The sequence below is a fragment of the Penaeus monodon genome, chromosome 26 (genome assembly GCF_015228065.2).
Source record: "Penaeus monodon isolate SGIC_2016 chromosome 26, NSTDA_Pmon_1, whole genome shotgun sequence".
NCBI classification, from domain to species: domain Eukaryota; kingdom Metazoa; phylum Arthropoda; class Malacostraca; order Decapoda; family Penaeidae; genus Penaeus; species Penaeus monodon.
This window is the reverse complement of record NC_051411.1, coordinates 6642857-6658468: the sequence shown is the minus strand read 5'-3', so window position 1 is coordinate 6658468 and position 15612 is coordinate 6642857. Positions and strand designations below refer to the sequence as shown.

At 36.2% G+C, this 15612-nt stretch overlaps 1 protein-coding gene across 1 annotated transcript in view; it reads left to right on the top strand.

The window, feature by feature from the left end:
- LOC119589876 (target of rapamycin complex 2 subunit MAPKAP1-like) overlaps positions 1 to 9246 on the top strand; it is a 9979-nt gene extending 733 nt beyond the window's left edge. The window contains exons 2-11 of the mRNA XM_037938506.1: positions 1966 to 2100; positions 2331 to 2459; positions 2669 to 2841; positions 3330 to 3505; positions 4060 to 4230; positions 4855 to 4967; positions 5143 to 5256; positions 5589 to 5705; positions 6516 to 6653; positions 7572 to 9246. Of these exons, the coding sequence (XP_037794434.1) occupies positions 1966 to 2100; positions 2331 to 2459; positions 2669 to 2841; positions 3330 to 3505; positions 4060 to 4230; positions 4855 to 4967; positions 5143 to 5256; positions 5589 to 5705; positions 6516 to 6653; positions 7572 to 7804 (1499 nt within the window). The 3' untranslated portion in view covers positions 7805 to 9246. The remainder of the gene's footprint in view (positions 1 to 1965; positions 2101 to 2330; positions 2460 to 2668; positions 2842 to 3329; positions 3506 to 4059; positions 4231 to 4854; positions 4968 to 5142; positions 5257 to 5588; positions 5706 to 6515; positions 6654 to 7571) is intronic.
- Positions 9247 to 15612: the final 6366 nt, after the last annotated feature.

The following is a 15612-nucleotide window of genomic DNA, read 5'->3' as shown; positions in this document are numbered from 1 at the left end:
CCCAAAGAGGAATTTAAGGTCCATTTTGAGATGATATTCAAGGCAGCGGTCTGTTCGTCTCCCCACAAGCACCGACTAAACAGAAATTAATCCCCACGAGGCTTGGGGCCTACGAAACCCATGCCTCCCTTATTTTCAATTTGTGATGGGAACATTGTACTTGAACGTGTTTTCCTTTTATTAGTTTCATTTTGTGATGGAAATATTATGTCCGAAAGTGTCTTCGATTTCTTTGATCCATTGATTTCAAGCACTGGTTACCATCCGTGTGGCGGGTGACATGTGCTAGAAAGACACAAAAGTTGAGCAGTATTTTCCGAGCTGCACAATCAGAAGTGAAACAAGGCAGGTACTGTGACTCAAGAAATTTCTGTAGCCTTGTAGTCTTCTGTGAAGTTGTTGTTGTTATTGGTGGTGGTGGTTGTTTTTGGTGAAACTGTGAAACAAGCGTAGGTTTTATGGCTTTTCTAAGAATATGAGGCACGGAAGCCATGAAATTGCTTGATGTTACAGGTAATTAGTATAATCCATCCTAACCTAGCTGATTGAACTTCAGTTTAGTACAGTCATGGCTTTTGGAAAGGAATGAATTGAAACCTTTCCTTATGGTTGTTGTTGTAATTAGTTCTGAATGTGCGCTGGCTCTAGGCAAACAAAATGTCTTGCCATTGCTTGTGCTAGAAGGTAGTTCTGGTTTGAAAAAGGGTTTGCAAAAATAGGTCAGTTGCATCATCAAATCATACTCTCATTTGGGGGATCATCAAAATATTTCTTGCAAGGATTATATGTTAAATAACAATTTAGAAATTAATTAAAGGTTATTAAGATTATTTGAAGAGGAGGTCAAGATAATGTAGTGATTAATAGAGGTATTCAGGTGAGGTTTTCTGAAGTAATTTGCGCAATTTAGATTAGGTGATAGTCACAGATAGAGTAAGGTAAGGAAGACAAGATATCAGATAATGATATTAATAAACGTTACTGTAGGTGATGAGTGATGATCTGGATTAGGTTTACTTTTAGGAGTAAGATGACTTAGATTTTTTTTTTTTTTTTTCCATCTTTCTTCTCTTTTTCTTTTCCTTTTTGTCTTTCTCTCTCTCTTGTTTTCTTTTCCTTTTTTTTCCCCTCTCTCATTTTTCTTTTCTTTTTTTACTTCTCTCTTTTTTATTCCTTGTCTCCTTGCCTTTCCCAGAATTAGAATCCGTATTTTTGGTGGGAAACAGGGGCTTATTTTCATGTGTGATTTTGTCCATCCATGCACGGATAGTGGGCATAGATTTAGCACGAGAACCAGCAAAAGCCACCTCCAGATTGTTGTTGGTGATGGTGTTAATATCATCAGTAACTGTCATTGATTATGATCATTGATGTTTCAGGTACATCCTTTTGGAAAAGACTTTTAAACTTCACACCATAAATGACATAAGAACAACTCTATTAGTGGTGGTAAAAGTGGTAGTAGTAGCGGTGGTGGTAGTTGTAATGGTAGTAGTAGTAGTAGTTATATTAGTTGCAGTAGTAATATTGTGAAAGTGCTAGTAGTAGTAGTAGTAGTAATAATAATAGTTGTTATTTTAGTAGTAGTAGTAGTAGCAGAAGTAGTTGTTGTTTTAGTAGTAGTTGTAGTAGTATTAGAAGTAGTAGTAGTAGTGGTAGTGATAGTAGTAATGATAGTGGTAGTAGTAATAGTATTAGTAATGGTAGTAGTGGTGGTGATAGAATTAGTAGTAGTAGCAGTAGTAGTTGTAGGGTAGGTGTATTAGTAGTGGTGGTAGTAGTATAGTAGTAGTAGTAGTAGGCTGGTGGTGGTATTATTATTAGTAGTGGTAGTAGTAGTAGAAGTAGTAAATGTTGTAGTAGCAGTAGAAATAGTAGTAATAGTAGTAGTAGTAGTAGTAGACAATATCCTCTTCACCGTCAGCTGTTATGAAACCACATTTCACAGTAGAGCATCCATTTCAGGGTTGTGTGAGGTGGTGGTACAGAATGAGCCAGCGGCAGCACCAGTGGCGGAGTTCCCCTGCCTTGCCGACTCGGACTCTCCTCCCCCACACATTCAGGATGAGCCACCACCCCACTCCCTTGAGATCGCATCAGGTAAGTTGGTTTGACGTTTGTGTGTGTGTGAAATGGTTGTGAATTCAAACAGACATAAGTAACAAAAGGCAAACACTGACTTTTTTTCTTTCTTTCTTTCTTTCTTTCTTTTTTCTGTTTTCTTTTTTCTTTTTCTTTTTTCTTTTTCTTTTTTCTTTTCTTTTTCACAAAAACCTCATGCATTCATACAAACACTTAAAATAAATAACACCTTGATTATTACCCCCTAGACATGGACTTTGTGGGCCATCGTCAGCGATCATACACAGACCAGCGGCTGGAGATCATGCGCAAGGAGAAGAAAAATGCTTCAAAGATCAAGAGGATTACGTGGAAGCACAACCCAGCACAGATTAACGGTGGGTTTTCTTCCCTTCATTGGGAAAGATTATTGTTCTTTTTTTATTGTTGTTGATATTGTTACTCATGTTTATATTTCTTCTGCCATAGTTTTTTTCCTGTTATTGTTTTTATAAATCTAATGATTATCTGTTTCTGCCTTTCTTTTCTCCTTCCACTCCCATCTTCCCTTACCTCCTATTTATTTAGCCACTCTCTCTCCTCACAGAGAATGAGCTGAATGAGCTCTTCTCCCGCAAGGCTGTGATAAGCAACGTAGACCAAACTGACATCTCCCGGCCCCACCAGCCCGCCCCAGTCTCCCTCCTCACACGTCTGGTTCAGCAGTACCCTGAGGGCATCAAGAACCCCTTCATCGAGTATGCCAAGTATGATGGCACGGTAAGTCCTTTGAGGGATGGAAAAGAAGGCTGTTTGTTATGAAGGGTTCAGGGTGTTTGCAGATGTTTTTCTGACGTTTGAGCATCATATGAATGCTTAGGAAATTGGAGAGGGTAAGATCAGGGGAAAATTCCAGGTGAGGTAGGCTGGGGGAGGATGAAAGTGTAGTCACTGGGCAACAAATTAGAAAAGTAAATAAATGAATTATTCACAACTTGGATGGAATCTGAAGATGACCCCTCCCACCCCCCTACCTGGCAAATCTAAGTATGGGTGTGATGCTCTGGAATGCTAGATAAAATAAGTTTAAGTAATGGTTGATTCTTATAACATGGAAATGTACAATTGAGATGTCTCTTAAAACTGTTTAACATATTTGTATACTCCTCTTAAAAGACCGATTTCTCCATCTCGTTTTATCCATCCAGTGAACATTATGTAGAATAATGTCCCATTTGTTTTTAATGTCTGTTCTTATCCCCAAACAGACTCACACTAATGTACAGGCACGGCGTATCAGTGTCTACCTGCTCTTGGGGGACAACCCTGCGCCCAGCTACCCAATGGTTGTGTCAGTTGTCAACTGCCACCAGGCGCGAGTCTCAGATCTCATTGGCCTCATCTGCTGGCTCTATACCAAAGAAAACAGGGAGCCTCCCTTAAGGTTAGGACGGATTCAGACGTCTTGTTGGCAGTTATGCTGGCGCTTTATCTCTGTTGTGTTAACTTGCCTTGAACAAGAATCTCTTAGTAAAATTATTGGATTGAAGTATTTCCATGATTCTCCATATTTCTGTTTTTATGTCACAAGATATGGCAAGTATATATAATCAATTGTATCTTTTTTTTTGAAAATGAAATATATTCTGTTTTTGTGGGTGATGATTGCATATTCCTTTTTTGTAAATTATGTCTTGACCTAAAAAAAAAAAAGTTAAACAGTTCTCATGATTGAAAGAAAAGCATACACTCCAAACACTGCAGTTTATCATTGGCACTCGGCACAACCTCAATACCCCAACAAAACGGTTTATAAGACCAAGCTCATTTATAAATCCTGTCTCCACCTCCTTATGAAAGCTGTGCCAACTCCACACAAGACAAAATTTTCTGCATCCTTCTCCATCAAAGCTGGCTTTATATAACAGACAGTCTAGCAGCCTACAGCATCTTTCTCCTGTACAGTCTTTTATCCCTTAAATTTTATCCACATTGCAGAGGTTCGGTGGAGAACTATGCACTTCACATTGCAGAGGAGGATGGGCAGGTGGACTGGGACTTCCAAGCCCTTAACAACAGAGATGTCATTGAAAAGTTTGGTTTCAATATCCTGGCTCTAGTCGAGAAGAAGAATGTCCCGGAGGCATCCAAGGACATTGTAGTCACACTGTGAGTTACAGAATTTTCAATTATTTTGTCATTTTAGTTTTGTTTTCTTTTTGTTTCTAATCTTTCATTAGTGTCCTTGAATTTATCTAGAAATAATTTGAATTTTATCATGAACCGTTATGATATACTTGTATATGCATAAGCATTACCTGCAGAGGCTCCAAATTTAATTTTACCTGTAAATACTGTGGGACTTATCTTAAGTTACAATCAAATTTACTTTTAAATTAATATGCATATTTGCTAAGTGATAGTCTACAGTATAAATGCTTTGTGTGAGTATGTTGATAATGATTTAACCAGAAAACTGGTTATGTTTATGTTTATCAGTTAAGCAGTCAGAGTGTGGATATTTGCAAGACTCATTATCTTATGGTCAGTCAGATATTAGTAAGTTTTGTTTCCTGTATGACCTGTGTTATATTCAATGTATGTAATTGTTTAATTGTATCTACACACCATAGTACATAGAATACAAACCGTAATATTTGAGAAAGTCAAATGAAACCGCCACACTTAAAAGCAATATCTTATTGTATATGTTTTTCATATTACCAGTGTGTATCATAATCATTTTACTAATGTTTTTTTTTTTTGTTATTTGTTTTTCACATTCTCTTACAGAAATGTAGCTGGTGGTGCATTTAGCAAAATAACTGTAGAAAATTTGGATATCACTCTCAAAGAAATTCTCAGCAGAACCATCACAAAGCGCAAAGACATGGGAAGGATAATAGGTAAGACTTGTATCATTTGGAAAAGGGCATTCTCTGACTTCCTGATTTTTGTAACACAATCCATTGTTTGTTATATGAAAGCCTCACATGGATGCACATATCTGGAATATCATCTAGTAAGCTGCAGGAATGGTATCCATTTTCTTCGCTTATATGTTTTCTGTCTGTTCCACAGATGCTGGGCTCGACTACCACTTGGAGAGAGAGAATGAGCCGGGTATTGCACTGGACCCTGAGAAAACGCTGGCTGACGTAAATTGCACGGAATTTGCAGTAGTGAGAGATAATAGTATGTAGCCTTTCTTTTGGTGTTGCCTCAAAGTAGGTTTAACAGTTTTAATGTGTGTGTGTGTGTGTGTGTGTGTGTGTGTATGTGTGTGTGTGTGTGTGTGCGTGCGTGCGTGGTGCCTGTGTGTGTGCGTGCGTGCGTGCCTGTGTGTGCGTGCGTGCGTGCGTGTGCATGTGTGCGGCGCTGTGTGTGCGTGTGGTGTGTGTGTGTGTGTGTGTGTGTGTGTGTGTGTGATATATATATTTTTTTTTATAGGAAATGGCTGTTTGGTATTTTGAATATGAGGAAAGCTTTGGGGATTGTTATTATACCTTTTTTCCTTCCTTGCATAGGTAAGAGGATTGACTTGCCATTAGATCCAAGCAACATGTCTACAGTCGAAGCTACCCTATATCGTTCCTACAAAGTCACATGGCTGCTGAAGTTGGGAAAATGTGAAGCATGTCTTGGTATGTGCTACCTTTTGCATTTGTTCTAGAATCTATAACACTCGATTTCATCTTCAAACTTTATTATTACTACAGTTAGCCCTTATCTCTAAATGCATACATTGTCTTCCACAAGCTTGACATTATTGAAATATAGAATGTCTGAAACTGATGGTAAATGAAAAATATATATTGTTGAATACCTATTAATAGTCAAAGTTATCAGGAAAGATGTTCCATGATAAATTCATATCATATGTAACAACAGATAGGAATAGGGAATGCTATTCCCATCCTCTCTCACGCTTTTGGAAGATTTTATCTGCTTGGAAATTTACTGTAATTAAGATATGTACTGATTTTAAATTATTTTAAGATAATGTATTTGAATACTTTGTGACAAATATCTATGACAGATCTGGGCCAATTTAAAAAAATGAACCATATTCATTGTGACAAATGCAGAAAAATTATGAATGAAAATGAATATTTTCACAATACAAGAAATGTATTTCACCGGTTTCAAACATATCTTTGTCTGAGGTGAATTTCTGACAGAGATATATTGAATCCAGGTAAATACATCTCTTGTATTTTTGAGATATTTATGCTCATTCATACCCTTTCCCACAGAGTTTGGGACATAACTCTTACAAATGATAAGGTCTAACTGTATTACATAAATCATTACTATTATTGTCATTTTGATTGTTAGTATCAGTAACAGGAATATTTAATGAATATAGTAACTTATATTTCTTCCTTTTCTTCTTTATCTCCTCCTAATTTTCCATGAGGCACAGTGACAAGTTTTTTTTTGGATGGTTTCAGGCATATCAGGGGACAAGTTTGAAATTCATCCCTTACAACAGAAAATGGGAGGAGCTTTCCTGCCCTTGCGCACACCCCATGCTGTCACGTACAACATGGAGCTAGTCGTTGACTGCAGCCGGAAAGCAGAGAAAAAAGGCAAGTCACGTCTTCTAGTGCAGTTGCAGTCATTTGTCATGTCTAAGTAGTATTTGATGTACCTTTACCAATGTTACATGAGTATCCTCAGAGGTTGAAGCTTTTTCTAGTTTGTAACTTTGGAGGTGACAGAGGATTGAATGCAACACTCTGAAGACTAGAGCTCCAGATTGCCTGTCAGCGTTGAAAAAAAAAAAAAAAAAAAAATGCTTCCCTCTGAAAAAATATAGTGTTGATGTTAGTGATGATGATGATCAAATAAAAAAGAAGAAAGGATTGATGGAAGAGTATTCAGAAAACTGAAAGCCAGAGAAGGTATATTTTTTAGACTCTGATTATAGTGGAAAATGAGATGTGTCTCCATTTTGTCTTGTGTCTAAGAATTTTCAGATATTTCAATTTGTTTACTAAAACTGATGCCCGTTTTCATATTGGAGTTTGAATAATGATAATAGTCTGATTACATTGATCATTATATGTGTGTTCATAGATATTTTTATTTATTATTATTATCATTGTTATATTATTATTATTGATATTAATCATGTTATTGTTATTGTTGTTATTATTATTATTATTATTATTATTGTTATTACTATTACTGTTTCTGTTATTATTATTTTTATATCTTTGTTATTATATTATCATTGTTTTTTGTTTTGTTTTTTCCAAGAAAATTATTATTATTGGTATTTTCTTTATTAATATAATTATTATTATTGTTGTTGTTGTTATTGCTAATAGTAGTAGTATTGGTATTATTATTATTATTTTTATTATTATTATTATTATTATTATTATTATTATTATTATAATCATCATCACCAACATTATTAGTAGTATTAGTACCATTATTATTACGGCAATGATTGCAATTATTACTATGATGATGATTATTATTATAATGTTGTGTTACAGGAAAGATGGAAATCCAGGTAACTTGTCAAGGTGAGAATCGCTTCAAGGACTACCTGTTTGAATGCGAAGCCAAAATCGGGCAGGAAATTTTAGACAAGTGCAAACACATTTTTGACCTTCGAACCAGTACAGCACGCAAGGAGTTCTGGCGGGAGAAGAAACCTTTTCGCAGACACAATAGCTTGTCAATGCGCCACAGGCCTAGGACAGCAAATCATGCAAATGAAGTCTAGCCGTTTCCCTTTATTTCTTTTTTCACTGGTTTGTGCTGTCATCGTGCTCATGCATGTGCATGTGTGCGCAAAGACAAGGACTCAAGTGATAAGGTGTGATATTGTTGACTTCTTGGATGTTGCTGTTAGTTGTCTGGAGGTATAAAAGTCTGAAGGACAAATGGACTGTGTCAAGAAGTGTATAGAAATACGGTATACATTTGATTAAGGAATGATACCCCTTCCTGCAGTGTTAAAGATAGTGGTTTGCATCTTCTAGGAAGATGTGAGATGCTCTTGTTTACATGGAATGTAAGTATTGTTTTCTTGTTTGCCATTCTAATGCGTAATTATACTTTATGCAGAGTATGGTAATGCACGCAGGAGCAATGTTGAATTTCCAACAAACTGGGACAGACTAGTTGTTTGATGTAACAGAACAGATCTGTTTCTTGAATGTAGAGCTGTTGCAGACATGAAGCATTGTTGATTGTTCCCCTTTTTTTATTATATGATGTGATTAATGAAAATCATTACAGTGGTTAGACTTGGATTTCCCAAAAGCCTGCAAGTGTTGGTAAAAGGATGGCTTGGAAAGTAGTGGATGATTTTTGTATGAAGTCAGTAGTAAAGAAAAGAGTTAGAGTTTGCAAACATAAGACATAATGTGAAGCAAAAAAATTGTTGTGGAAATTTTTTAAAAAATCAATATTACTATAAGAATTTTGTATACATGGAAGAAATTACTGGAAAATGTGAGAGGACAGAAATGTCCTGTGAATGGTTGTGCAGTATAAAAGGTTTGTGATTTTGGAATGTAATTTTTGACCTTAATGAAAGCAGAGTAGAACAAATAATGTGTATATAGGTTTGAATGGCTATACCAGTCCTATATATAATTGATTGACTTACTGTAATTCAGATTTTTCTCTTTTCTTTGTAATCAAGTTGTAATCAAGACTGTTGTTTCTCTTAAAAGATTTTCTGTATACATAAGTGTGAGAAATAGCAGTCATTAGATGCTTTAATATTGATTTTAAAAACAATATGAATAACTTGTCTGCCTACCACAAAGGTCACAGTGGACGTTGGTGGTGATTGTAGGATTTCTTTCAAAGATTAGAGAATGCATGAGCAAATAGCCTTGTTCTTGATACTTAAGATGCATTCAGACTAATGCCCTTCCAAAATTTAAGATAAGGCTAAGCAATATCTATATATACTGTGGGTATATATATATCTTCATTTTTATTTTGTGAAAATCTGTTGATGCTGTTTAGAAATTAACCTGAATCTTCCAAATCACTGACTAAGGTTGTACTGTAAGGTATCAGTCTAGGACTTGACACTGTAAATAACGGTGCCAAGTATTGTAATTTTTTTTTTCTCCAGTTTAAAATCAACATAGTTAACTAATCTGCAGTTCTCTCTGAGGCCAGTATCCATAGATGCAAAAGGAATGATGATGAGAGCTGATACCATCATAGCCTCCAAGGTTTTAGTTTTGCGTGTATTTGGCCAAGTGCTCTCTCTCTCTCTCTCTCTCTCTCTCTCTCTCTCTCTCTCTCTCTCTCTCTCTCTCTCTCTCTCTCTCTCTCTCTCTCTCTCTCTCTCTCTCTCTCTCTCTCTCTCTCTCTCCCCCTCCCTCTCCCTCTCCCTCCCCCCCCTCTCTCTCTAACTCCTTGTGGTATCTGGGTGGAATATATAAGAAAGAACTTGTATGAGTAGTCAACCACGTTCTGACACCCCTTTTCTCTGGGAGTCATCCATACTTAGTGCCTGAGGAACAAGGTAGTCTGTTTGCTGATGGCAGATGTCATAGCAATCCATGGTCATGGTCCCCCATAACCTCAACTACCAATTTCTTGTGAGGTAAAATATGTTGTCATAACCCAATCACCACAGATTTATGTTATCCCCTGTAGTTTTTTTGTGAATTTTGTTACATACAGATGGCTCTACATGTGCTCAGCTGGGAAGGAGTCTATCAGTAGGCCCTAGCGACCGATCCTGATTTCCCCATTCCTTGAATTGGCAGGAAAATGTGTTTTTCTTTTTAATACAATAGCTATCAATACTGTTGTTTTTGATATTGATGTTATGATTATTAAATTGTTATTAAAGTCCTGGTAACATTTAAGACAATGAAATAATACAAAAGCCATTTTCAAAAGTCAAGGAAAAGGGTAAACAAGTGAGATAAATAGGAGTAATAACTGACTTCTTGGTGATTAAGTACTTGGAGAGGCATTCTGTGTCAATAAAATAAATAAACTTCTATTACAGTGGGCATGGCATGTATTCTTGCCATCTATGCCAATTGGGTTAAAATCAGCATGTATACCATCTTGCTCACCAGGAGTTAACCTAATGACAGCAGATGGCATCTCTACATGTCATGGTAAGAGTGGGCCTCGGTTGCAGTTGGCAAGGAAAATGATATGCTATGTAAATGGAGGTTGCTTTTATATTCTACCCACTGCAATAGCTCCAAATTTTACAGCCCTGATGAAGCTTGTTTTTTTAGCTAGTCTTCCATAAACCCATCTTCTTTCTTTCTATCCTTTTTTTTTTGATAGTAATAATCTGGCTCCACAAGCTCTTTGTCGTGAAGTAGTCAACTATTAGTTCTATTTCACATGCTTATCCTTTTCCTTGATTTTATTAAAGATACATTTTAACTTTGCATTGCTAATACTATTGTTAATAACTGTGGTAAATATAATGTCAGTGATGGTAATAGTACTGATATTATTATTATTATTGTTATTATTATTATTATTATTATTATTATTATTGTTATTGTTATTATCCTGAAAAATCAAGGAATGGGAAATTCAGATAAAGGCATTTTTGGCATACTAATTGACTCCGTGTTGGTGGAGCATTTGTGGAGCTATGTGTATGCCACAAAATTCACAACAAAACTACAGAAGACAGTAGACTTTATGTTCCTGGTACCAATAGGTTAAACCCAGCAAAGCAGTCAGTGTGCTTTACTTATTTTCTGGCACTACACAGGGGGGAGTGGAGGAGTGGTGAATGTTTTTTTTTCTTTCTTTCTTTTCTTTTCTTTTCTTTTCTTTTCTTTTCTTTTCTTTTCTTTTCTTTTCTTTTCTTTTCTTTTCTTTTCTTTTCTTTTCTTTTCTTTTCTTTTCTTTTCTTTTCTTTTCTTTTCTTTTCTTTTCTTTTCTTTTCTTTTCTTTCCCTTCCCTTCCCTTCCCTTCCCTTCTCCAGAGGTAAAGGAGAAGTATGTCTGAAAGTGGTGAGGGTTTATGAAAACACACACTCGCTCACTCTCTCTCTCTCTCCCTCCCTCCCTCTCCCTCTCCCTCTCCCTCTCCCTCTCCCTCTCCCTCTTCAATCTCCTCTCTTTTTCTTTCCCTCCCTCTTCAGTCTCCTCTCTTTCTCTTTCCCTCCTTCTCTCCCCCTCCCACCTTTCCTTCTCTTTGTGTGTTTGTTTGTGTGTGTGCGTGTATGTCTGTGTCTGTCTGTCAGTATGACCTTTCTGTTTCCTAGATCAAGAGAGGGAATAGCGCAGAAGAGGCAGCCAACAGAGCTGTTAAGAGCAGTATGTTGTGACATTTTTTTCTTTTCCTGGACTGAGTTCTCATATTTGACTCTGTGATATTTGATTTAATTAAAACAAAAACAAAACAAAATGACAACAATTAGTCAGGTAGTTTACAGTTGTATTGTATACAAGCTTGTTATGTTTCTGGGATGGGATTTGCTTTGAGAAGAGATTGAGGAAAGGGGACTTGATGGGGAAATGTAATGTAATTTTAGTGTGTTTACATTATCATGAATGTTTTTATTATCAGTAATTACTATTATCATTACTGTTGAAGTAGTAGTGTTATTATTGCTATTGCTATTTTATTATTACTATTACTTTGCTAATACTGTTATTACTATCATCGTCATAATCAGGCTAAGTAAAAAAAAAAAATAATAATAAGATCCCTTTAAACTACCCAACCCTAATTTAAGGGGGGACCCCTCAATTTTTTTTAATTTTTAATCAGTTTTGTGCAGCTGCATCCATGACATATTAATTATATTTCTTCCCATAGTCCAGAGTAGTGGCAGCCAGTGGTAGAAGGAATAATGATACAAAATCCTTGTTGAAAAAGAAGTTTGCTATTTACCAATATAGTTTTATCTTTCTTTTACTGTCATCATGAGTAACAGTGATAGTAGTAGTAGTACTAATATTTCTATAGCTAGTTATCGTTCACATCCTTTTATTTTTATTTATTTGTTCTTCTTGGAAATGCTCAACCAAGCACACATAACAGCAAGGGAACTGACTTGGGTGATGATGTAAACCTTTTGAAATTTCCTAGGCTTAGATTTTGAAATTGAAGCTGATGGTTCCCTCAGTTTGTTTAATTATTATTAGAAGTCTCCTTAATTTCATTATTTTTACACATTTTTATTATTTTATGCATATGTGATTGATTAGTTTTACTATATTTTCATTGATGTGTATATGTATAGATAAATACATACACACATTTTTTTTTTTTTGTTATTTATTATTATTATTATTATTTTTATTTTAATATTATTATTATTATTATTATCACTCATCATCAATCCTTTGAGTACTTGCTCAAATAAATCTGACCATTAATCCAGTGAAATGCAGCTCAAGTTGCCAGAAACAAAAGCTCTTCTCTTTTGTGGTGTGTCTCTTTTTAAGTACTTTTAAGTCATTGTCACTGGTCACTGTTTTCTATGCTTGGCCAATTTGCTAGTCGTTCTAATTTTTCTCTTTCCCTTTTCAATTTTGTTGTTAGTCAAGTTGTTGGATCTAGCCATGACAGCGAGCGAGGGAGAGAAATTCCTTCTCTGGTTTACCGACTCAGTTGGGGACAGAGAGGTTTTTGTCCATTGAGCAAGAGGGGGAGGGACCAAGACACAAGGAAGGTCTTCATTATTTCTTAACTTCGGAATTGATATTCATATTTGGCCATTCTCTCTCTCTCTCTCTCTCTCTCTCTCTCTCTCTCTCTCCTCTCTTCTCTCTCTCTCTCTCTCTCTCTCTCGCTTCTTCTCCTCTCTCTCGCCTCTCTTCTCTCTTCTCTCTTCTCTCTCTCTCTCTCTCTCTCTCTCTTCTCTCTCTCTCTTCTTCTCTCTCTCTCTCTCTTCTCTTCTCTCTCTCTCTCTCTCTCTTCTCTCTCTCTCTCTCTCTAAGATAGCATGCCTTTCTCTGCTTTCTGTCTTTCTGACCCTCTCTCCTGTCAATCTTCCTGTTCACATTTTCTTAACTTGTTGAAACCTTTGGGTCCTTTAGATGAACAAACAATGATGCTGATTTTTTTTTTTTATCCATAAAAAAGAAATTGTGTAACCCCAAAATAGCTGTAATTCATCTATGACGGTGAAGACTGTAACATCATTAACCTTAATTTCTTTACATGAAAAAGAAAAGCATGCATATCTCTATCCATACTCACTCACAAACAGGAAAACAGAAGTAAAAATCTATATATATATATTGCAGTGAAAGGTGTCATGATAAACTGGTAAAGTTCTGGATCATTGTGATCGCATGTGCAGGTTGCAATTTCTTCTCAAAATTTGAAATGTTATAGATATAAGGTTGACCCTTTAGCGCCCTGTGCTTGTTATAAGTTCTTGCTCAACCAACGTTTGCTTGTAATGGAGCACTTGAACAAACATGAAGAGAGAGAGCGGTATTTATTATATTAACTATTTCATAATCCCTTAGTCTGTTTAATGCAAAAGAATGGAGTCTCTTTTGTTTCAGTTATGTTGGTGGTAATGTGTTTTTGAACAGTTTAATGATCAGACTGTTGTGTACCGTCGACCAACTATTTTTTTTTTTTTTTTTTTTTTTTTTTTTTTTTTTTTTTTTTGACAATTGGAAGTCCCTCAAAGAGTAATGTAGCCAGTGGCATAAAGAAAAAGTCTGTCACTACAGTTGTTACCTAGTCTTGTTATTTTTTGCCTTTGTTTTCTCTTCACTTCATCTTGAACAGAGCCATTTTTCTTATTGCGCAACAGTTTCTGTCTCCATCTTTTTTCCTCTTTCCCCTACTTTCTCCCTCCTCTCTCTCTCTCCCCTCTCCCTCCTTTCTCCTCTCTCCTTTTTCCCCCTTCCCCTTCCCCGTCTTCTTCCTCTCTGTCTCCCTCTTCCTCCTCCTCCCTTCCCCCTCTCTTTCACTCCTTCAGTCATCTTTTATTATTCATCCTCATTTATTCTCTTTTTTTTTACTTACTTGTTTTGATAGACATATAGTAAGTGCCCATATTAGAGTAGAGTAAGTTCTATCAGGCTCTGGTGAAGATCTGGTGATTTGAGAACTTGTGTGGTTTTGTGTTCCTAGGGATGTTGTTTGATGTTAAAATGGCACTTCTTTCTTTTTCTTTTTTCATGTCTCAGCTCAATATTCATGTGGTATATGTGTATCTCTCAAAGATCTTTGTGTATATAAAAAATAATAATAATAATAAGATAAAAAAAATATATCCCTCTTTTTTTCACTTTTTTACATTTTTCTTTATATAGATGTCTTGGATCCATTATTTAATATTTTAACTGGTCTTTGGTTATGTGGAAATTTCAGTGGATTGTTCCCCACAGTATTACTCTCATGATGTTTAATACATGGTAATGTTCGTTTCCAGCTGAAGTTTAAAATTTATGTCATTTCAAAATCTTTGATGATTACACAAAAAACTTGTTTTTCGTCATTGTGAATCTTCATCATTTTTTTAATGATGAAGGAATAAGAACTTTCTATGGGTTGTAGCATAAAAAAAATATGGTATAGAATTTTTATTTAAAGAAATAAATTGATAAAGAACAAAATATTTTTTTTTATTCATAACATATCCTAAAAGACCAAGGAAAGCTTTTAGTTTACATGGTAAATACGAAATGGTTGGTATTCCTTTTTTTTTTTTTTTTTTTTGATCAGTTTAAAAAGAATTGGTTCCTGAATGGTTTGCACCATGAAAGTCACATCATAGCTTGAAAAGAATTTTTGTCTCATTCATTAGATACAGCTATGTATGATGCCTATACCAGCCTAGAGTAAGGTCAGTTCACAGCTATATTGAATCAACCCATACACTTTCAAACTTGACTCCCTAACTTTTGCACAACTCCTAGGTGCACTCGGGCACTGTTGAAATGGGACAAGGAATAGTACATCAGGAATCTTTCTGATGAGATCAAAGGCCATTTCACAGAAAATTACCTTCGTGCTACCTACCAAACCCTGAGAAAAAAAGCCCCCCTCACAGATGACTAGTCCGCTCAATGCCTGGCAGCAGGAGCCATAAACTTAGTCAACAGAGTATTTAAAGATCTTGGTAAATCTTGTGCAGAAGGACCAAGCTACGCCTTCTTCAAGGCCCTGAGACTGCCAGTTTTACTTTATGAAAATGAAACCAGAATGCTGTGCAGTGCCTTAGAGTTGCATCTTGATGGTCCTTACGCCGGATCATTGGGTATGGTTGGCAGAACCATGTGTCCAACTGACGGCTACGCCGTGAGACCAGTATAGCATTTATTACTTGTACCATCCAAGACCGCCAAGTCGGGCTATACAAACACATAGCTCACTTCCCTGAGGATGACCCTGCCCATCAGGTTGTCTCTTCACGAGACATCCCTGGCTAGAGGAGGCCTGTAGGACTTGGCAGACTGGCCAGACCTGTCGTGAGCTACAGATGAGCCGAAGGCCTGTTTGGATAATCGCCGTGGGGATGCTGCTGTGCAGCCTTATCTGTGTTGGCTCAGGTGATTGATTATTTTTAGTGTTACCACAGTTCAACTTCACTCTTAGTAG